Consider the following 24,285-nt stretch of genomic DNA (forward strand, 5'->3'; position numbering starts at 1 on the left):
TCCCATCCCCAGGTGGGACTTGCCCAGGGTCACACCAGAAGACCATAGCAGAGCAAAGAATCAAAGTGAGGTTTTCAGAGTCCCTAGCCCGCATCCTAACCACTGAGCCATCCTCCCTCTCACCCAGAGCCTGGGCTCTCCCCAGGGCTGGCTGAAAATGGAAGCCATTTTGCATGCAACACCTGCCCATCCTATGGACAGCGGTCAGCTGGTTGCTCAATGCCTGACCCACAACCCATTGAAATCAATGGGGGTCTTTCCTCCTATGTCGAAGGGCCCTAATGACCCAGGTGCTTTGTCTTACTTGACGTTTTCTTCAGCAGCTCACCCCTCCTCCCGCCTCTGCTTTTGCTTCGGTGATAAATTAAACAGCTGTGTGTCTAAGACAAATCGAGGCGCAGTGAATACCAAGGTTACTGACCTTTCATGGTCAGTGGCTCCCTCTTCCCAGCCCCATCTCGGTATTGATCTTTATCTGCTGTGACAAGGACAATGCTTTCCCTGGCCCTCTTAAAGGGCCGGAAGAGAGTCCTATAGGGCAACTGCTGGTGTACGGGGGAGAAAGGGCTGAAGTGGGGGGAGCAGTAACGCAGAGCTATCGATTCCCCAGTGCGGCAGGGGCTGATAACAGCTCTCTAATGGGGCTTCAGCTTGGGAGCGCCGGGAGAGTGTGCTCAGGAGAAAGAGGCGCAGAGTGCGAACGTTCACTCGCTACCTCGGGAGAGCACCTGGGGTTTAACCCCTGCATGCTGCGGGCACCTCGGGGCTGATGGGGCTTAGCTAGAGCGCCTCGTTCACTGGTCTAGAACTTAACGAGGGTCATGGAAGCCCAGGGGAAGGATGAGGAGGGTCACCCAACCTGACCCCTTGCTGGACTCCTCCCTGCACACCAACATGTAGCCCCCAGCAAGGTGGTTCTCCCCCCGCCAATCCAGGTCTCCCTCCGCTCCCTTGAATCTCCTCAGTCAAGCTGCTCCCACCACCATCTGCACCTTCTGGGAGGCTAAGCTTTTCCTGCCTTAGCCACAGCTCCTTGCCCCTTGGGTAGCTGTCTCTGGGGAGTGTACCCGTCTCTGGGGAGTGTACCCCTGCACCGTGTCGTTTCCCTGGCGGTGTGCATCCAAGGGGACAGCACAGGCCGTGGTCGTGTCTCAGTCTACACAGAGCCCTTCCTTCCCTCGAGTCCACAGCCTGAGCCCCCTGCCTCATCCCCCGGCCTTTGTGTCCCTTCTTTGTACGGTCTCTCATTTTCCTCTCTCCTTCCTGGACTCTCAGGATGAGCGAGGCCCTGTCCTGAGGCACTGACCTTGGCCTGGATCCTGGACTCTGCTGAGGCTGCCCTGCTCTGGTAGCGCAAAGCCACCGGAAACTTGGATCATCCAGTTCCCTGAGGACTTCCCCTCCGTATGGGAATCTCTGGGTGGCCAACGGCCAGTGCAGTGGCTGCTACACTGTTTCCCCTCCTGTCCCCCCACCCAGAATATGGGGGAGTGGCTTGGACACAGGGGGCATGTCTAGGATATCTCTTCATCAGATTGTCTATTGGAAGGGGGCCACTGGCAGCTGGAATAAGCTAGAGCAGCCTCGCAGCCAGGGGCTGGGTTTGGCACTCACTCACTGCAGGATCACGGAGCCACTCACGTTGCTTAATACCCCCCCAACCCTGACATGTGCCTAATCCAGCTCAGCCTGTCCAGAGAATCCAGACCCGAGGGCCCCAAATGGGCTGGCTCTGAGCTTCAGAGCAGCCCTGTAATGACCTTGGATTTACGTACAATTTCCCTGATCAGTTCGTCCCAGCAGAGCAGATTAGGGCTGAACCGGGTCCGTGTGGACCGCCTGGAGAGGTACACTGCCTGGACATACTTCACACTCTTTGCAGCACTCACAGGGACACCATCAGGATAAAAATAGTGGCCTACATTTTCAAAAGGGGCTAAGTGTTCTGGGTGCCCAGCTCCATGCACCTCAAAGAGGCCTGATTAGCAGAAAGGGCCACGCGCCCATCCTCTGGAAATCAGGGTCCTTTAAGGTGTCTCAACCTGGGCACCCAAAAGTTGAAGTCACTTTTGAAAATGGAGGCCAATACACAGCAGTAAAAGACACTTTCCTGTGTTACTAATAACAACCCGAGTCATCAATCCAGAAAGATATTTGGACAAATCACATTCACCTTTCAGCAAGGAGGCTGCTTGGCCGCTTTTTATCCTTCACTTCCGGTGAACAATGAAACCCACTTTCACTTTCTCTGTCTGATCACTTTCACGTCCTGATTTTCAGGTCTTGGCCCAAGGCTGTTGCACTTGGGTCTATCACACGGCAGGGGAAGGTTTGCATTTTTTAAACGAACCCCTCTCTCATTGAAAATGGTCGAGCTAATCCTTACTCCTGCCGTGTGTGCAGGGGATGGGACTCGATGGCCTCTCGAAGGCCCTTCCAGGCCTACAATTCTAGGATTCTATGAAAACCCTTGTAGCTCAGGCGATACGGGCTGGTGTTTATGGAACAGAATTAATGCAACTGTTTCAAATGAAAGAAAAACATGGCCAGTCATCAGTAGCAATGCTGCAGTTAACACTGAGAGGCACTAAATGGAGCTCAGGGGCCCACTGTGCTAGGCACTGTACATACAGAGGCAGATTAAGATTTATTGGGGTCCTGGGCACAAACAACATTTGGGCCAATCACACTCCCCTCACCACGGAGACCCGTCCCCTGCTCCTTCTTTTCCTAGGGTTGCCAACTTTCTAATTGCACAAAATAGAACACCCCTGCCCCGCCCCTTCTCTGAGTCCCCGCCCCCGCTCGCTCCATCCCCCCTCCCTCTGTCTCTTGCTCTCCCCCACCCTCACTCACTTTCACTGGGCTGGGGCAGGGAGTTGGGGTGTGGGAGGGGGTGAGGGCTCTGGCTGGGGGTGCGAGCTCTGGGGTGGGGCTGGGGATGAGGGGTTTGGGAGGGGGCTCCGGGCTGGGGCAGAGGGTTGGGGTACAGGGGAGGTGGTGCTGGCTTCGGGTGGGGGTGTGGACTCTGAGGTGGGGCAGGGGATGAGGGTTTGGCGTGCGGGAGGGGACTCCGGGCTGGGCAAGGGGGTTGGGGGGCGGGGTCCCAGCGGCGCTTACCGCGGTTCCCGGAAGTGGCCGCCAAGTCCCTGCAGCCCCTAGACACATAGGCGGCCAGGGAGGCTCTGTGCACTGCCCTCGTGCCCACAGGCACCGCCCCAGCAGCTGCCATTGGTCACGGTTCCCGGCCAATGGAAACTGCGGAGCCAGCCCTCAGGGTGGGGGCAGTGCATGGAGCCTCCCTAGCCGCCCATGCACCTAGGGGCCACAAGTACCTGGCAGCCACTTCCGGGAGCCGTGTAGAGCTAGGGCAGGCAGGGAGCCTGCCTTAGCCTCGGGCCCGCACTGCACCACCAGCCGGAGCTGCCAGGGTCCCTTTTCGACTGGGCGGATGCCCGGCAGCCCTACCTCTTCCCCGTGAGGTCCCACCCCTGGCCAGGCTGGAAGCTGGAGCTGAGCCCTGGGAAGAGCCACCCAGGGAGCCTGGGTTGCTGTGGGAAGCCCCGGACCTTCCACCTGCCATGGGCGGCGCACCCCAGGGGGCAGGGGCTGCTCTTGGGCACCCCGAACAGCTCTGGCTTCCAGCCTGGTCCGGGGGCAGGGCCTCGAGGGGCAAAGGAGGAGTGGGGGCGGGGCCTTGGGGGAAGAGGAGGAGCAGGGGCAGGGCCCCAAGGGAGGAGGTGGAGCAGGGGACGGGGCCGCAGTTCTGGCACCAGTCGCCCCGCCACTTCTACACAGGTTCCAACGCTCCTGCGAGGAACCCCAAATTGGCTGGGACCCCAGGCACGGGCCCCGTGTGTTAATCCGCCACTCTGTCCATACCATAGGTGCTGGAAGTAGGGGTGCTGCCACACCCCCTGGCTTGAAGTGGTTTCCATTATATACAGCATTTACAGATTGGCTCTCGGCACCCCCCGCTATACAAATTGTTCCAGCACCTCTGGTCCATACACGTGCTATGAGACAGTCTCTGCTCTGAAAAGTTGACATCTAGACAAGAAAAGAGAGGATTATTATGCCCAGTTTACAGATGGGGGGCTGAGGCATAGAAAAATTTTACCAGAGGTCACCCAGATAGTCTGTGACAAACTGGGAAGTTGAATTCACAGCTCCTGAGTCCCAGCCCAGTGTATTAACCATAAGACCAAGGGGGGCCTGGACTAACTCTAGGTACAGTCATGAAACATGCATAATAACCACAAGGCCTAATCTGCCCAGAATGCCCGTCTGCAATTGCACAGATTCTAAGGCCCGAAGGCACCACTGTTTTAGTCTGACCTCCTGCAGAGCACAGGCCCGAGAACTAATTCCTGTTTGAACCAGAGCAGAGCATTTAGAAAAAAAATCCCACCTGGATTTAAAAATTGACAGTGATGGAGAATCCACCACGACCCTTGGGAAGTTGATCCAGTGGTTAATTAACCTCAATGTTAAATCTCTGCACCTTATTTCCAGTCTGAATTTGTCTAGCTTCAATTTCCAGCCATTGGATCATGTTAGACCTTCCGCTGCTAGACTGAAGAGCCCATTTGCGAATTCTGTTCCCCCTGTACCCTGTAGGTACTTACAGACTGTGACCAAGTCACCCTTTCACCTTCTCTTTGTTAAACTAAATAGATTGAGCTCCTTGAATCTATCGCTATAAAGCAGGTTTTCTAATCCTCTAATCATTCTCGTGGCTCTTCTCTGAGCCCTCCCCAATATATCAACATTGTTCTTGAATTGTGGGCACCAGAACCGGACACAGGATTCCAGAAGCGGTCGCACCAGTGCCAAATACAGAGGTGAAATAACCTCCCCACTCCTACTCAATAATCCTGTTTAGTCATCCAAGGTTTGTATTAGCTCTTTTGGCACTGGGTGCTCATGTTCAGTTGATTAGCTAGCATGATCCCCAAGTCTATTTCAGAGTCACTGCTGGCCGGGATAGAGTCCCCCAGCCTGGAAGCACGGACCATCAAGTGCTAGAAAACGAATGGAAGGGAACACACCTGTATAAAACGAACACACCGCACATGGGCTTAGATGACTTTGGTGTCAGCTCTTGTTCCTGCGAGTCCCTAAGTGGTGTGCAGCAGGGAGTAGGTGTGGGCATCAATTAGGTTAAGCAGTGGGTGTAGCCTGCTGCAAGGAGCAGCAGGAAGCCTCCTGCACTCCTGTTCACGTCTTCACAAGGGACAAGTCAGGGGTGGAGAATGGGGGTGTCGGATCCCCACCATGCTAAGGAGATGCTTAGCTGCACATTCCAGTGTCACAGCAAGGCAGGGTCAGGTTTCCCCACCTACCCAGAACCTTCTGTGCACCAAAGCTCTGCACCTGGGCTGGGCACGATTAACTCTTTAGCGTCTCACTCTTTTCCCCTTCTTCCCACCTCACCAAAACCAAACCAAACCAAAGCCCAAACTCCCAGCTAGTATGAAAATATGACCTCCCCTCTGTGTCTCTGGGTAGCAGACACATCCTGGAAAGTGGCAAATATCCCAGCGCTGCCCCAGTGGGCAGGGAGAGGGGAGACAGAAGGTCTCCTAAAGTTTTCCAGCGAGATCAGAACAGATCCCTTAAGGAACCATCCACTGTCCAGTGATCACGTTACCCCAAGTTGCTGCACTGAAACCTGCCCCCTGCGTGGTGCTTTGCCCTTGACCATTGCCCTTTGAATACAGGTCAGTGGCCAGTTTTCCTATTGCAAGTCGACAGGAGAGTAAGATTGCATGAGACACTCTAGCAAATACTTAACTGACGTCCAGACAATGACACATCACATCTACTGAGTTCCCGACCCCCACTGATTTTGTCCCTGGGATTGGGTCTGCCCAGATCCATTCTTTACAACTCCCCAGTGCTGTTCTCACTGCTCACACCTCCATCGTTAGCCTCCAGGCGGTTACAGTATTGTTTTCCTCTTCACGTTTATTTTATTCCGTTACTAAGGATCAAAGTTAGATTTGCTGGATTGTCATTGCTCGGGCTCCTCTCTTGTGTAGCCAGTTTCATGCCAGTGAAAGGTGCTGCACTGGCAGAAGTTCTCGGGTTAGCCACAGACTGCGTACAGCAACGTACGCTTCCCCCCCACGGACCCTGTCCTACCCTAAAAAAGGCCCCGTCTACACTGGAGCTGGAGGTGTAAACTGCAACTCGGGCAGACGTACACGCAGCAAGGCCTCCCCAGCACAGACAGCGGCTCAGGGACACCCCTTCCGAGCTCCTAGGTACGCATTCAGGCAGCTAGCTCGAGGCTCTGTGGCCACACTTCTACGTTAGTAGGCTAGCTCAAGCTGGGTGGGAGGTGGGAATCACCTCTCCCAGCTGCAGTGTAGATGTCTCCAAAGAGGCCTGTGGCCAAGGGGATAGAGAACTGCAGTGGGAATCAGGTAGCCTTGGGCAAATTCCCCTTCCTGTACCTCTGTCTCCCTACCTTTATTTCTATTATGAGCTCTTTGGGGCAGAAGCGGTCTCTTACTATATTTATATACAGCGCCTTGCAGAATGGGGCCCGGATCTCACCTAGATTCACTGCTGCTGGTTCATTCACAGGAAAGGAGTTCAGGTTCTATACTTATTGCATCCTTGGTCACTCCTCTGAGAGAAAGGGGCCAATTATTTCCAACAAGGATGGTGCTATTTTATATATTTTTAAGATGCAGCCACCTATCATCCAGTAGGAACTAGACTGAGACCCAACAAACTCATTTGAAATAGGAGACAGGCCAATCATCAGATGGGTACCACCTTTAACTCACCTCCAAACCTAGACCAGATTTGAACTGGCCTGGAAACAAGAGACCCTGTAGCCCACCACCACTAAACCTTCCTGCCCTTTGCAGTCGTTAAACAATTTTACTGCCTTGTCTTCCTGTCTTGCCATTATTATTATTGCTGATTTCAATCCCTCCCTTGGCCTACTAGTGGGGCTGAGTTTTGTCTAGCGTTCCTGATCTATTCGCTCGAGACCAGCCAGAAGCAAAGCCCCAATTCCAACCCTGGGGAGCATCAGATTGCACTCTGCAGCTGGGCTGAACCAAACCCCAGGATCCAAACATCCTCAAACTTTGGTGGTTTAGAATCTGAATTTGAATAGGGATTTTTTAGCTGGTCCCTCTCTCTCTAATGCACCAGACACCTCCTCAATGTGAGATCAGATCCCAGCTCGTCACCTTGGGCCCACATGTGCCATCGGCAGAAGCCTGTTGGCAGTATTAATTCATTCTTGGGTTTTGTTGCCTTCCACTTTCCCCCAGCAGCCTCTATGGACGGTGTGACCTTCCCCATGTCTCCTCCCCCTCCCTTCTCCTATTCCATTACTGCTTTTAACCTCTGCTCGTGGGGCCGGTCCTGTATGGCACACACTGGCCTCTTCAGGAGCCTTTGGAATTTCCCTTTTCAGACTCACTGAGGGGTTCCCGTATCAAAAGTCACCCAGCAGCTGTTCAGCGGAGGCCAGGAGGCATTTCCAACAGCTCCAGGGGAATCGGACCAGCCTTTCAATCCATTTCCCAAAGCACTTGCTACTAGGGTGACCAGAGAGCAAGTGTGAAAAATCGGGACACTTTTTTCGGGACGGGAGCATAGTTGCATATACAAGACAAAGCCCGTAATATTGGGATGCTCCCGAAGGTATCAGGATGTCTGGTCCCCCTATCTGCAGCCCCTATCTCAGGGCAGGTGAAACAATGATAAATATTGACCAAAGGAAAGTGACTCTCTGTGCAGACAAATCAAACGTTGCAAATGTAAAATCAGCAGCAGGCTACAGGCTCTGGCAGCCCCTTGTTGCTGGCGCAGTAACTCGTTGCTGTTTATTTTTGCCACTGAGATCCGTGGATTGAGATGAATTCGCTCTCTGCTTGCTCTTATGGACCTACCTAGCATGTCCTCGGAAACAGGTGTGCGGAGGATGTCCCCGGTAAACTCGCAGGATGTCTTCTTGGCGTCGATCCCAGATGTTCCTTCAAACACCTGCACAGACCCGGGGACAGGAACCGAATTAGTGGCAATTAGTGGGGATTAACGGCAAATGGCTGGAGAGGGCCAGGCGGGTTCAAATGAACTGAGGGGAAGGGAATCTAGAAGATAATGTTATGTGATCTGCACTGTTTAAAAAGATGCACCAGACAGAGAGGGCGAGGGAGCCTGGGAAGGAAGGAAGGAAAGAAACTTTGGTATTAAGAAAACTTTCCACTTTTAGGACCTGATTGAAAGTCTGTCCACGGGAGTTTTCCCATTTACTTCAACGGGCTTGGGCTCAAACCCTTACTCCATAATGTAACTAGGTGCTGTGTGGATGTGTCTCAGCATGCCAGCTCTCTCGCTTGGCGTAGATGTGGAGCCTGTCCAATTGCCAGTGTATGGCCTCAATGCAGCAGCGCATGGATCTGGCGAACTGGAGCTCGCCTGGCTGGAGAGCACTAGATGCCACCCATCGGCATGGCTACGCCTCCATTTAAACCTACCATCTCCCTCATGTCTTACAGTGTAAAACCTCCGGGCTGCCGGACCACCCCAGTGAGATTTCTGTCCCTTTTCTGTACACTCACAGACGCGGCTGGCCTGGAGAACAATGGGGCTGTCGAACAGAGATGACTCTGTAATGCTGGTACATAATCAGTACTACGGTCGATTTTAAGTAGTGGCTGGTGATCTCGGCCAGCACGAGGGATTGAAGTGGGGCCCTCTAGAACTAAATACACAAATCTCTATGACATGGGCGAAAGAACCCACCTCTCCAGCTGCGATCCTGTGACAGATTCATCTCCTCCGTGGATCAAGTGCAGAGGGGGACAGGTCACCCACACTGACCAGTGGGTCACTGCTCCAGAAGGAGCCTGATCCGTAGCTACTGGTTTAGCTGATACCAGTGACGCTGGTCTGATTTACACCAACTCGGGACCTGCCCCCTAGATGTCCCTATGTAGACTCAAAAGCAGGTCACCTGTACATCCCCGCTCAGCGACCCTTCCTTCACCAAAGGACAGGGTAGCGCTCTGCTTGTTCTCCTCTGGGCGCACAGCTCTGTGCTAGCCACAAAGCACCCTGTGTCCTTTGCTTTCTAGCTGCTGCTATAATTCTTCTCTCTCCCAAGCTAAGCAGTGTAGGACCAGATCAGCACTTGGATGAGAGACCCTGAGGCAAAAATCCAGGTGCTGTAGGCAGTGGAGTGTGTGTCTCAATGGCTGGCGTTCTTGAGCCAAGGCTAAACTGGAGCCACTTTTCAGATTTGACTCTGGGGGGCTCAAGCCCTTGCAAGCTATGAAAGTCCTCAGCCAGGGATCTGCTGGTTGCGTCTGTGTGTGAAGAGCCAGGCTTACTCTCAGCACCGCGTGAGCGCGAACCACAGCTCCCCAGCCCGACCTGTGTCTTCAGTACAACACAAACCGAGCCCCTAGCAATCCGACAGGAAGCCAGCCCCTGTCGTGATTTGAGACACAGGAAATGGAAGTTGGCCTCAGAATATCCTGCTCCTCTCTGCATTAAATACTCAGTGCCCCGGTCACCAGTGAACTTTGAATCCTCAGCGCTGCACTACAGACCTTTGCCATGTGAACAAATGAAGAAACATCAGCTGAGAAGTCGACCACCTGCTAGGGGAGAAAATGGCACATTTGTTGCTCGCATGTAACGAGCTGTATTTCCTGCATCTCAAGAGTTATCATCAGACCAGCTATCCTGCTGGGAAGTTCAGTAGCGTATATGAGACACACACAGGCCCAGATTCTGCAACGAACTCACCATGGGTGAAGGGGTTCGCTTGAGCAGAGCCAACTTCAGGATCAGGGCCATATTTATGTATCACGCACATATATTATATAAACATTACACACTGGTATTTACATGCAATTTCTTTAGCTAAGAGATCACTGCAATTTTCCATTCGAACTCCTGCCATATGAGAAATAGTTCTTTTAAAATTGCTTTAAAATATAGATTTGCTCAAAGAAGGCAGATCTAAAGATCCCAGCAATTTCAAAATGAACCAGGGAGAGGCTGGAATAAAGAAAGCATAAAACAGTCTCATTAATGCAGTGGAGGTAACAGTTGGGTGGTTTAAGGGCTGTGTTTTCTCCCAGCTTGCTAACGAGATTCTACCAGAGCAGCATGCTCTAGCAGAGAAGGGAATCCAAAGGCACTTTGATTGGTATAATATTTGCCACCATTTGTATTAATTAACCTCCCGACCGCTGCTTTAATTAGAGCCGTGTGGCCCCTTGGAAAGGACTGGACTGTGAAAGAATGTGGCACATTCAAGCAGGCTCATTCATACATCTGCAGCTGCGGCAGCAGGGAAGAAAGGAAAAGGCTGCCCTACCCCAGTGCATGTGTGTGGGTCAGGCCCTTCCTAAGCCGCTTCTGCAAAAGACTCAGGTTTTTGGAGGCTGACTCCCTAATAGGATTAGAAGGGCACTGCAAAGGTCTCTGCGGCATTGGAGGAGTGAAGTTTCGCAGCTCGCCGGCAGAGGTCCCAGGCAGGTCAACTGGGTAGCTACCTTGTTTCATTAGGCTGAGCTCAAGGCGTTAATGATTCGAGAGGGACAAGCCGGGAGGGAAGCGGGCTGATTGGAAAGGACAGGGAGTTAGATTACAAAAGGTCAGGACGCTTTCAGAGAAAACTGTGACTTTTATTTTGGACGGACCCTGGTGCCCCCATGGAGACCTACAGAAATCACCCACATGGATCCCGGTGCAGGATCAGGGCCACAGGGCGAGACTTTTTGCGCCAGTTGTTGCGAGGGTGAGGGGTAAACTGGTGATTGTCAATGCACAGAGTTTGCTGTCTGGGCGGAGGGGTGGGGGGCATGGGACCTGAGAATGGCATTTCCAGGGACCTCCAGTAGGGGTCACTGGAGAGGGAAAAGCTCCAGCAGGGCCAGGGCCAAAGGCGCATTTTAGGGGGCAATGAGCTGACGCAGCAGGAACTGGGGAACAAACCAGCTGTGCCCATGGAATTAAAGGCTGTAGCCTAGGCCATGCACACAACAGGGGCAAAGTCTGTTTGCAGGAGGCAACTCTAATTCCGGCATTTCCTAACTTTTGAGTGCTTGACTTCGCCACCTTAATGCTGCGTTTTAATGTAGTTTTTCGTGTGTATTTCCTAGATTTTTGAAAAAAAAAAAAACAATCTGAGAAAACAGGAGTGCCAACTTGTGGAACCAGGCGGGTACCCACAAGGGTCACCGGAAGGGTGCAAACCGTTAGTTCCATAGCACAGGCCTCTGCCCCAGAGCAACTGACAGCACTAGTAGGTTGTCATCCCCAACATGAGCCAACCAGTAGATGGGGATGAGATACACACTTTGCCAGTGGGTTTCACTGCTATTGGCTGGCAGCAGAGGGATACTGAGACTCAGGAATCCTGGGTTCTAGTCTAGGGTCCGAGGGGAGCATCTACTCTAGTGGTTACACAGCCCCTGCCCTGCCTGGCCTGACTCCTCATGCTCCCGACCCTTCCACCCCCCCATCTCAAGTCCTCATTCCTGTCCCAATATCCCCCAGCTCCCTGGCCCCCTTGGCTCCACATCCCCACCCTCACTGGTTCCATGGCCCAGCAGCACACCCCAGCTCTTTGTCCCAATCAACCCAGTACCCCACACCCACACCTACCCGCTTTGCTTCTTGTCCCAGTTCCCTCAAACCCTCAGCTTCTCTTCTCCATGCTGCCCACATGGATCTTTGTCCCAGTCTCACCCACCACCTGTCTGGCCCCTTGTCCAACCTGCCCTCCCTCCACTGCCCCAAGACTCCTCTCCAAGCAGGCTGAGTCCTCTTCTCCCTGCTGCCTGGGTGCCAGCAGGGGAGTGGCCTTTGGGAGCACAGGAGACAAGTCCCTGCTCCAGAGCATGAAGGGGCTACAGCTTCTCAACAAAATGCTTAAGAGTTTTATTAACATGGGCAAAACAAGGGATTTTTCCTTAGTCTTGTTCTGAGAAACGGCTGAACCATTTTTGCTGGGGGAAAAAAAACTTCAGCTGGAGGCAGACACTCAGCAAGGAAAATTCCAGCCCGAACGGTTAAAGTTTGGCAAAGTTATAAGCCGCTGACAACGGGGTGTTATAACAGGAAGTGTTAACTCAGAGGCTCTGCTACTGCGCTGCATACAGTCCTGTAACCCTCCCCGTCCCCCTGGTGCCGGCCTGCTTGTACACCAAGAGCCAGTTGTAAGGGTGGTTTTGTGAGTGTGATGGGGCTGCCTCATCATAAGGAGCTGGAATCAGACCCCCCACCCAACTCCTTTCTCACAGAGACGCCAAACAGCCAGAGACACATCGATTCCAAGGGCAGACAGGACCACCGTGATCATCTAGTCCAGGGGTCGGCAACCTTTCAGAAGAGGTGTGCCGAGTCCTCATTTATTCACTTTAATTTAAGGTTTCGTGTGCCAGTGTTACATTTTAACGTTTTTAGAAGATCTCTCTCTCTCTAAGTCTATATATTACATAACTAAACTATTGTCGTATGTAAAGTAAACTAGGAGGAGGGGCAAGCACGCTTCATTTAAAATTAAATTAAAATGCTGATCTTACGCCACCGGCCCGCGCAGCCCACTGCCAGCCTGGGGTTTCGTTCACCTAGGCTGGCAGCGGGCTGAGCGGGGCCTGCGGCCGGGACCCGGGCTGGCAAGGGACTGGCAGCCAGAACCCCAGACTGGCAGTGGGCTGAGCGGGGCCAGCGGCCGGCACCCCGGTTGGCAAGTGGCCGGCAGCCAGAACCCCAGACCGGCAGTGGGCTGAGCAGGGCCTGCGGCCGGGACCCCAGCTGGCAAGTGGCCGGCAGCCAGAACCCCAGACGGGCAGTGGGCTGAGTGGGGCCGACAGCCGGGACCCCAGACCGGCAGTGGGCTGAGCGGGGCCGACAGCCGGGACCCCAGACCGGCAGCGGGCTGAGCGGGGCCAACAGCCGGGACCCCAGACCGGCAGTGGGCTGAGTGGGGCCGACAGCCGGGACCCCAGACCGGCAGTGGGCTGAGTGGGGCCGACAGCCGGGACCCCAGACCGGCAGTGGGCTGAGCGGGGCCGACAGCCAGGACCCCAGACGGGCAGTGGGCTGAGTGGGGCCAACAGCCGGGACCCCAGACTGGCAGTGGGCTGAGCGGGGCCGACAGCCGGGACCCCAGACCGGCAGTGGGCTGAGCGGGGCCGACAGCCGGGATCCCAGACCGGCAGCGGGCTGAGTGGCTCAGCCTGCTGCCACTCAGCCAGCTGCAGGTCTGGGATCCCGGCCCTGCCCACATAGAGTGGGTACCTACCTTCTCCCTGGTTCTGGCCCATTCTCTTCCTCTCTCTCTGCACTGAGCTGAGGGTGGGAGTGCACTGACCACAGGGCTGGGGGTGAAGAAGCAGGCTGGGGGTTGGGGTGCAGAGTCTGGCCAGGAGCTAGAATGAGGGAGGGGGCTCAGCCACTCTTGTGCCACTGTGGGTACAGAGCCTGACTTCCCCAAAGACACTCGCAATCCAATCTCTGCAGCAGCTGCTCTTATGGCCCTGTCCCGAGCGTGTGTGTGAGAGGAGAGGAGAACTGAGGGTAGGTCTACACGTCAACGGAAAACCCAGGGCTGGCCCGTGCCAGTTGGCTCGGGCTTGCGGGGCTGTTTCATTGCAGTAAAGGTGTCTGGGATCAGCCTGGAGCCCGGGCTCTAGGACCCTGCAAGGTGGGATAGTCTCAGAGCTCGGGCTCCAGCCTGAGCCCGGATGTCTACACTGCAGTGAAACAGCCCTGCATTCCAAGCACCGGGAGCCAGAGTCAGCTGGCCCGGGCCAGCTGCGGGTGACTAATGGCTGTGTAGACGCACCATGACCAGGTAAGTCCCCTGCACTCTCACAAGCTCATTGGAGCAGGGGTGGTTTTTCACTATGGGTTTGCGCAGCGCCCAGCACAATGGGGCCCTGATCTAAGTTATGGCCTAGAGGTGCTACCATAATACAGATAAATCGGTATCCTTCTCAGTTTCCTGAGCCATCCAGTCACTCTGACAACGTGCTTTGCAAAGAATGAAACTCATATGGAACCGAACTGGAAAAAGGAACCCACAGAGAATACAATACAGGTGCTCAGCAGCAGAATGGGCCGAGTGAGTTGTAGTTGTGGTGTATTGAAAACTGTGTTAAAACGATAAGCTACCACAGTGAGTCTCAGGGATTTTCGTGGTCTGTTTGCAAGGAGGCATGCAATCCGAGTTATCAACAAAGAGCCAGCCTAGAGCAAGGTGGGTAAATCCTGCCTTAGGGAGCAGCCTGCTTTGTCTCTATCTGGTTTTGGCTCTTGTGTGTCAAGGTTCTGGGTTTGAAGAACCAAAGTCGTGTTACATCGCAAGCTTCCAGCAAGAGGATTTCCTGGTTTTAGCTACCCCCCCGTGTGTATGCCGTGAACATAGTGACACACTGCATGCTGTGCACTCACCTGCACGATAGCTTTAGACCCCACCACTTCCAGGACCTGCCCGCTCCTGTTGGTGCCATTGGGAAGGGTGAAGTTGACAATCTCGGCATACTGGGCGAACTGCGCAGAGAGAAGCAAGGCCGGGGTTAATGTCCGAGCTGCCGCTGTACTGTGGGAAGCAATCCTGCCCTGGCTGACTTTTCACACCACAACCAGACTCCAGCGAGCTCCCCACATTGGTACAACTGTTGTGTGATGCCTGGCTCCCTCCCTAGCTCAGTGGGAATGTCAATCGGAGAGCCTGGGCCTGAGTGTAACCCCTTGGGCTGGCATCCCCGGCCCACACTTCCAGCTGAACGATCAGAAATATTTCTGTGTGTTCCTTTGGCAGCAGGAGCGCCGCCTGGGTGCTCGCTGCTTCGGAGCACGGCCCACACCGTGCCTACCTCCCATTCCTTGGTCCACACTTTCAAGGGGCTCCTCGGCTTCCCCATTGCCCCTTTGTGCTCATTTCTTCCTGCTCTCTTCTCCGCCCCCTGACCAAACATCCTGCACCTTTGCATCCTTCCCCTGTGCCCCTTTATGCTTCCTGCCATGTAGCCCCTAGGCCTGGAGCTCCCTCCTGCCCCACCTGGACAAATGTCTCTCTTCATTCCAAACCTTTCTTCACACTCACACCTCACATTAATCACTTCTACAGATAAGGCACCAGACTGGGACTCAGCAGATCTGGGGTCTATTCCCAGCTCTTCCACTGACCTACTGCGGGACCTTGGGCAAGTCCCTTCATTTCCCTGTGCCTCAGTTTCCCACCTGTAAAGTGGGGATAACAACACTCCCTTGTCTATTTAGAGTGTGAGCTTTCCCACCTAACTGGGGTGCTGCAAGGATAAATTCATGAGAATTTGTGAGGGGCTCAGACACTGGGGCAATGAGCACTGCTGGGCAGCCCGTAGACAAATAACTGGTCAGTCGTAGTTATTGGCTGATTGCTATTTAACATTTGAGTATGGCACTCCTGTCAGCGGGAAGCCATCAAAACCATGGCTGCAATAGATGAGGAGCCCAGATGGGACCATTGCGATCAGCCAGTCTGACCGTCAGCATGACACAGGCCAGAGAATTTCACCCGGTGATATCGGCATGCAGCCCTAGAGCTTGTCATTGAATTGCTGGCGTAGCCTCCAAGACCTTAGCCACTTGGTTCCGAAGCACTCAGCTCAACTCTGAACTCATCCCTGCAGTCTCTTTATTGGTATATGGTCAAACTACACTTGAGCTGCCAAGCCTCAGGCAGAGGGGGTGGATACAGGGCAGCAAAGTTACCCAGCAAACCTCTTCGTTTCTATCCATTTGCACATCACTGTGTGTTTACTGTACACTGCATGACACGTTGCTTGGTCACTTTGTAGGAAAACAATCTCTGTACAGCATGGTCTGGCCACGCACTCTCCATGCACGACCTGCTCTTTACCTCCTCTTACGTTCCAGGCTTATCTTACCCACTGGTATCTTGTCCATTGTCAGTGGCTCCCTGATCATAGCAAGTACAGACATTTTGTTCTCAGCCTGGTGCTCCATTTACTTCCCTCATCCAGTTTCCCAAGAAATGAGGCCTCCCTCATGTCCAATTACTCATCAAGCCAGGCCTACATGAACCAGAGCAGATCTTTTATGCAGACACCCAGTCCTGCTGGGGAAATGCCCAGCAACGGAGAAGCTACAGCTGTCCCAATGGTGTGTTAATTAGGTTGCTGCCCCCTCTTGTATGGCTAAATATGGGGAGTCCAGAGTTGTCAACGCAATGATAAGAATGTCCCTGCATACACACACTATGCTTGTGAGCGGGGATTGAACCTGGTACCTTCGGCACCAAAAATGCAGGCGGCAGCAACGTGGGCTGAAGGCTTATACTAGTTCTACGGGGAAATGTAACATGCGAGCCACCATTTATATAGCTGTGTTGTTAGACACGCTCATCCCAAGTGTCTGGAATAATGGGAGTTCAAGTCTTGTCTGAAGTGCCATTTTGTGCTGAACCGAGGCCATAGGCATATGCAGAGGGACCGTCAGCATCAGACATCCATACTCTTGTGCCTTGCACTAACTGGGGCACTGTCCGAGCTGTAAAGCTGTTCTTGCCCATGGGACTGGCCCGATGTCAGCATCCTAAGCAAGGGTCACCAGTGTTTCAGCAGCAGTAAGGAGGAGGAAACAGAGCGCAGTTAGGAACCAATTCCTCTTGACCATTAGTGAGAGTTGGGCCCCAAACTCCCCTTTGGGCCTTTGAAAACTGACCCCAACGTTCGCTCCTGCACAAACCCAAATGATTTAATTGCTGGCAGATTTAAACAACTTTTCTCTTGCCTTTAAGGCCAGCTCCCACTTAGAGCCGGGGGCCATTTGTGGCAACTGGTGTGGATTAAGTTGGCCTGGAGTTCCATCCATGCCAGCCCGGAGAAAAATGCCCTGCATAAGACGTCCAAACAGTTAAAGCTAGCAGGGAAACTGGCTCAGAATCACGGTCTGCGCTTGGACCTTCAGTCAATGCCAGGCTGGTGAAAGCCACCACATCAGAAAGCCTCTCCTTCTCCACAAAGCAGGGAGAGGATGAGGGCGGGTGCAAAGGGCAAGCTGCCCCCCCGCCCCACTGCCCTGCCCTCCCATAACCCCCATTTTGAGCAAGGGAGTAATTCACCTTCTGGCTACAGCTACATCCCCCGGACTAACACCCGTGCAGTTACACCAGGGAAGGATATGTACCATGGTTGCTCTCTACTGACCTGGCTTGGATTCGAACCAAGGGTCACGTCTACATAGCACATGCAGATTGCAGTGCGGGTAGGCTTTAATCTAACGAACCCAGGTAACGATCATAGTAGAGACGTGGTGGCTCAGATGTCAGCGTGGGCCAGCTGCCGCAGTACAAGGCTGCTGGGGACCTGGGTACGTACTCAGGTTGCTAGTCGGCTGTCATATCTTCACTACTGTTGTTACCCGTGCTAGCTAGATTAAAACTAGCACAGATGGGCCTATATCCCATTACGGCACTGTCCCACTGTCCTTCCCTAAAGTTGCCAAATTGTGTAAATTCCAAGGGACGGGCATTTTGCCAAACCTCCAGCAGCCCTGCTCCATTTCCCTTCCTTGCATGCACCGGCGACTGGCCTGCTGGCTTAGCCTCAGCCAGGACTGTACAGTTTCCCTGGCTACTGGGCATCTACGCCTGTGAACTTTGGACTTTAAATCTCCAGTAAAAACCTTCTTTTAAAATAAACAAACACGTGGCCCAGCTCTTTAACTGATCTTATTCATTTCCATCCTGCACATGTCAGAATGAAAGGCACTATCGCCATGATCCATGATGTTGCAACTGATCAACAAAGCATTTATTTATTACCAGGCATAACCCTTCCTCGGGATCCAGGGGCAGCTACGTATGGAATGCAGCTTTCCTGGCTTTAGTGTTGGCCGCTTTTAACTCAGGAGCTGCCTTATTGCCACTGAAGAGAGCCTGGACAGCAGGGTTCCAATAACAGTGAACTCACTCAGACAGGTGGGTTCGATCCCTGATCTCTAGACAAGCACTGAGATTGGTGACAAACACAGAACTCTGAACACCCAGTCCCGTGCCTGAGCCAGAAGATCATGCCCCCATCACTGAGCAAACCGGGGCCTGGTGTGAGGGGACGCACAACTCCAGCCCATCCATGTCCATGGAGCTTAGAGCTGGGCTGAATCTGCTCTGAAAATGCAGGATGACACACATCAGTGTCCACTAGAGGTCGCTTTGTCAAACCAAGCGACGGTGTTTCCCCCGTCTGCTAAAACCTCCGGGTGGCAGTAGCTACAGCCAACAGAGCTAGTCAGTTTGCACAAGGGATGGAACGGCCTGTGTCCACTGGTGTCAATGGGGAGGAATTTCTTTCAAAGACCACGGTGTCATGCCAGAGTTTCACTGCGGAGTCTGGCCTTGGGGAGATACAGGCATTTTACATAATGGGGATCACAGCCATATAAATCTCCCCACTGTACTTTCCACTACACGCGTCCAATGGAGTGAGCTGGAGCTCACAAAAGCTTATGCTCAAAGAAATTGGTGAGTCTCTAAGGTGCCACAAGTCCTCCTGTTCTTTTTGCGAACACAGACTAACATGGCTGCTGCTCTGAAAACAGCCACAGAGGTGTAGGTGAATACCTACATACACAGTGAGAAGGCAATTATATAAGAAAAGAAATCTAGCTGCCTTTGCAGGGTTAGGGGGAACACCACTATTTACTTCTCTCCATTCTGAAAACAGACCATTTATTCTTACCCTTTGTTTCCTACCTTTTAACCAGTTTCTGACTGATTCAAGAAGGCCAACAGCATATTGGGCAGTATTAGTAGGAGCATTGCCAGCCGATCGAGGGAAGTGATTATTCCCCTCTGTTCGGCACTGGTGAAGCCACAACTGGAGTACTGTGTCCAGTTTTGGGCCCCCCACTAGAGAAAGGATGTGGACAAATTGGAGAGAGTCCAGTGGAAGGCAACGAAAATGATCAGGGGGCTGGGGAACATGACTTACGAAGAGAGGCTGAGGGAACTGGGGTTATTTAGTCTGCAGAAGAAAAGAGTGAGGGGGGGTGTTGAAAGCAGCCTTCAATTACCTGAAGGGGGTTCCAAAGAGGATGGCTCTAGACTGTTCTCAGTGGTGGCAGATGACAGAACAAGGAGCAATGGTCTCAAGTTGCCGTGGGGGAGGTCTAGGTTGGATATTAGGAAACACGATTTCACTAGGAGGGTGGTGAAGCACTGCAATGGGTTACCTAGGGAGGTGGTGGAATCTCCATCCTCAGAGGTTTTCAAGGCCCGGCTTGACAGAGCCCTGGCTGGGATGATTTAGTTGGGGTTGGTCCTGCTTTGAGCAGGGGGTTGGACTTGATCAGCGGTTTTCAAACTGTGGGTCGCGACCCAGGACTGGGTACAGTCAGGCACTGGGTCGCGGTGGCTCTGGTCAGCACCGCCGACCAGGCCGTTAAAAGTCCCAGGCCGTTAAAAGTCCCATCGACGGTGCTGCCCAGCTAAGGCAGCTAGTGCCTACCTGTTCTGACACCGCGCTGTACCCCAGAAGTGGCCAGCAGCAGGTCTGGCTCCTAGGTGGGGAGGAACATGTGGCTCCACACGGTGCCCCACCCCAAGCACCGGCTTCGCTGGAGGGGGCGATGCCTGCAGGCGAGAGCTGGGCAGAGCCACTTCCGCACCTCCACCTGGGAGCCAGGCTGCTGCTGGCTGCTTCTGGGGCGCAGCGCGGTCCACGGTGCCAGGACAGGCAGGAAGCCTTCCTTAGCACCCCCGCTGCACCGCTGACCAGGAGCTGCCTGAGGTAACCCCGTGCCCCAACTCTGCATCCCAACCCCGTGTCCCAATCCCCTGCCCCTGCCCTGAGCCCCCTCCCAAACCCAGAGCCCCTTCCTGCACCCCAAACCCCTCATCCCCGGCCCTACCCCAGAGCCTGCACCCCCAGCCCAGAGCCCTGACGCCCTCCCCACCCCAACCCCCTGCCCAGAGCCCTGAGCCCCCCCAAACCCAGAGCCCCCTCCTGCATCCCAAACTCCTCATCTCTGTCCCCACCCCAGAGCCTGTACCCCCAGCCCAAAGCCTGTACCCCCAGCCCAGAGCCAGGCCCTCCTCCCACACCCTAGCCCTCTGCCCCAGCCCAGAGCCCCTCCCACACCCTGAATCACTCATTCCCAGCCCCCCCTGCAGCCCTCACCCCAACCCTCTGCCCCAGCCCTGAGGCCCTCCCACACCCCAAACCCCTCATCCACAGCTCCCTTGGGTCACGAGCATCAACAATTTTCTTCAACTGGGTCACCAGAAAAAGAGTTTGAAAACCACTGGACTAGATGACCTCCTGAAGTCTCTTCCAATCCTAATCTTCTATGATTCTATGAAAGAACCTTCCTTCTTGGCCCATGACTCCTTACTTTGCTTAAGAGCCTTTGGTGAGGGACCTTGTTAAAGACTTTCTGAAAATCTAACTACACTGTATCCACTGGATCACCCTTGTACACGTTTGTTGACTCCCTCAAAGATTCCCCAACAAATCATGTTCATCTCTGTGCCTGATAATTCTGTTGTTTACTATAGTTTCAACCAGTTTTCCCGATACCGAAGTCAGGCTTACTGGCCTGTAATTTCCGGGGTCACCTCTGGAGCCTTTTTTAAAAATTGGCATCCCATTAGCTATCCTCCCGTCATCTGGTACGGAAGCTGATTTAAATGGCGGGTTACATACCAGAGTTAGTAGTTCTGCAATTTCACATTTGAGTTCCTTCAGAACTCTTGGGTGAATCCCATCTGGTCCTGGTGACTTATTTGTGTTTAGTTTATCAATTTGTTCCAAAACCTCCTCTAATGACACCTCAATCTGGGACCGTTCCTCAGCTTTGTCACCTAAAAAGAATGGCTCAGGTTTGGGAATCTCCCTCACATCCTCAACCATGAAGACCAATGCAAATAATTCATTTAGTTTTTCTGCAGTCTCCTTATTGTCCTTGGGTGCTCCTTTAGCATCTCGATCATCCAGTGGCCCCACTGATTGTTTGGCAGGCTTCCTGCTTCTGATGTACTTAAACATGTTATTTTTTTTTTGCTGTTACTTTTTGAGTCTTTGGCTAGTTGCTCTTCAAATTCTTTTTTGGCCTTCTTAATTATATTTTTACCTTTCACTTGCCAGATTTTATGTTCCTTTGTATTTTCCTCTGTAGGATTTAACTTCTAATTCTTAAAGGATGCCTTTTTGCCCCTAACTGCTTCTTTTACTTTGTTGTTTAGCTATGATGGCAGTTTTTTGGTCCTTTTAATTTAATTTTTTAATTTGGGGTATATTTAATTTGAGCCTCTATTATGGTGTTTTTAAAACGTTTCCATTCAGCTTACAGGGATTTCACTTTCTGCTCAAGAAACTCCCTGAAAAAGCACAAGAACGAATCTGCACAGACACACCCCTAGAACTCCGACCAGGGGTATTCTATCTGCTACCCAAGATCCATAAACCTGGAAATCCTGGAAGCCCCATCATCTCAGGCATTGGCACCCTGACAGCAGGATTGTCTGGCTATGTAGACTCCCTCCTCAGGCCCTACGCTACCAGCACTCCCAGCTATCTTCGAGACATCACTGACTTCCTGAGGAAACTACAATCCATCGGTGATCTTCCTGAAAACACCATCCTGGCCACTATGGATGTAGAAGCCCTCTACACCAACATTCCACACAAAGATGGACTACAAGCCGTCAGGAACACTATCCCTGATAATGTCACGGCAAACCTGGTGGCTGCACTTTGTGACTTTGTCCTCACCCATAACTATTTCACATTTGGGGACAATGTATACCTTCAAATCAGCGGCACTGCTATGGGTACCCGCATGGCCCCACAGTATGCCAACATTTTTATGGCTGACTTAGAACAACGCTTCCTCAGCTCTTGTCCCCTAACGCCCCTACTCTACTTGCACTATATTGATGACATCTTCATCATCTGGACCCATAGAAAAGAAGCCCTTGAGGAATTCCACCATGATTTCAACAATTTCCATCCCACCCTCAACCTCAGCCTGGTCCAGTCCACACAAGAGATCCACTTCCTGGACACTACAGTGCTAATAAACGATGGTCACATAAACACCACCCTATACCGGAAACCTACTGACCGCTATTCCTACCTACATGCCTCCAGCTTTCACCCTGACCACACCACACAATCCATTGTCTACAGCCAAGCTCTGAGATACAACCGCATTAGTTCCAACCCCTCAGACAGAGACAAACACCTACATGATCTCTGTCACGCAGTCTTACAACTACAATACCCACCTGCGGAAGTGAAGAAACAGATTGACAGAGTCAGAAGAGTACCCAGAAGTCACCTACTCCAGGACAGGCCCAACAAAGAAAGTAACAGAACGCCACTAGCCATCACCTTCAGCCCCCAACTAAAACCCCTCCAACGCATCATCAAGGATCTACAACCTATCCTGAAGGATGACCCATCACTTTCAAAGATCTTGGGAGACAGGTCAGTCCTCGCTTACAGACAACCTGTAGCAAATACTCACCAGCAACCACACACATCACACAACAAAAACACTAACCCAGGAACCTATCCTTGCAACAAAGCCCTTTGCCAACTCTGTCCACATATCTATTCAAGGGACACCATCATAGGGCCTAATCACATCAGCCACATTATCAGAGGTTCATTCACCTGCACATCTGCCATCATGTGCCAGCAATGCCCCTCTGTCATGTACACTGGCCAAACCGGACAGTCTCTACGCAAAAGAATAAATGGACACAAATCAGATGTCAAGAAGTATAACATTCAAAAACCAGTCGGAGAACACTTCAATCTTCCTAGACACTCAATTACAGACCTAAAAGTTGCAATTCTTCAACAAAAAAACCCTTCAAAAACAGACTCCAATGGGAAACAGCAGAACTGGAATTAATCTGCAAACTGGACACCATTAAATTAGGCTTGAATAAAGACTGGGAGTGGATGGGTCATTACACTAACTAAAAACTATTTCCCCATGCTAATTTTCCCCCTACTGTTACTCACACCTTCTTGGCAACTGTTTGAAATGGGCCATCCTGATTATCACTACAGAAGTTTTTTTTCTCCTGCTGATAATAGCCCACCTTAATCGATTGGTCTCGTTAAGAGTTGGTATGGCAACCCCATTTGTTCATGTTCTCTGTATATATATATCTTCCTACTGTATTTTCCACCGCATGCGTCTGATGAAGTGGGCTTTAGCCCATGAAAGCTTATGCTCAAATAAATTTATTAGTCTCTAAGGTGCCACAAGTACTCCTCGTACTTTTCGGACTGTACCTTTTAATTTCTGTTTAACTAGCTTCCTCACTTTTGTGTAGTTCCCCTTTCTGAAATTAAAAGCTACTTTGGTGGGTTTCTTTGGTGCCTCCCCCTCCAGGATGTTAAATTTAATTATATCATGGTCGCTATTATCAAACAGTTCAGTTATATTCACGTTGTGAACCAGATCCTATGCTCCATTTAGGACTAAATCAAGAATTGCCTCGCCCTTTGTGGGTTCCAGGACTAGCTGCTCCAAGAAGCAGCCATTTATGGTGTCAAGAAACTTTATCTCTGCATCCCGTCCTGACGTGAGATGTATCCAGTTAATATGGGGATAGTTGAAATCCCCCATTACTATTGAGTTTTCTATTTTTATAGCCTCTCTAATCTCCCTGAGCATTTCTCAGTAACCATTACCATCTGGTCAGGCAGTCGGCAGTATATCCTACCGTGATATTCTTATTATTCAAGCACTAAATTTCTATCCATGGAGATTCTATGGTACAGTTTGGTTCATTTAAAATTTTTACTACATTTGACTATGTTTTCTTTCCCATACAGTGCTACTCCCCCACCCTCACGACCTGCTCTGTCCTTCCAGTGTTACCATGTCCCATGGATTATCATCATTCCACCAAGTTTCTGTGATGCCGGTTATATCCATATCCTCATTTAATACCAGGTACTTAAGTTCTCCCATCTTAATATTTAGACTTCTAGCATTTGTACATAAGCACTTATAAAATGTGTCACCTTTTAGCTGTTTACCAACACCCCCCACCCCCCATTTGCTTAGCATAGGATTTAGCCAAACACAAACTAAACATGATTTTGCATGTACAGTATTTGTGCCACATACCATGGTTACTTTCCAGCGTGGCTGCATCACATCATCCAGCCCGTGGGGAGAGCTCTAAGCAGGCAGCATGTGCCAAGGAGGGAAGGGGACAGAATACAGGGAGGGCTCCGGAAGGACTGTACCGCT

General features: G+C 52.1%; 1 protein-coding gene across 1 annotated transcript in view; it reads right to left on the minus strand.

Moving 5' to 3' along the window:
- Window positions 1-24,285, minus strand: part of ATP6V1B1 (ATPase H+ transporting V1 subunit B1) — a 76,703-nt gene that overhangs the window by 17,780 nt on the left and 34,638 nt on the right. Inside the window, exons 3-4 of the mRNA XM_077814713.1 lie at window positions 14,449-14,547; window positions 7,923-8,016 (exon numbers count right to left, since the gene is read on the minus strand). Coding sequence (XP_077670839.1) covers window positions 7,923-8,016; window positions 14,449-14,547 — 193 coding nt within the window. The remainder of the gene's footprint in view (window positions 1-7,922; window positions 8,017-14,448; window positions 14,548-24,285) is intronic.

This window comes from Eretmochelys imbricata, chromosome 4, assembly GCF_965152235.1.
Source record: "Eretmochelys imbricata isolate rEreImb1 chromosome 4, rEreImb1.hap1, whole genome shotgun sequence".
In the NCBI taxonomy this organism is placed as follows: Eukaryota; Metazoa; Chordata; order Testudines; family Cheloniidae; genus Eretmochelys; species Eretmochelys imbricata.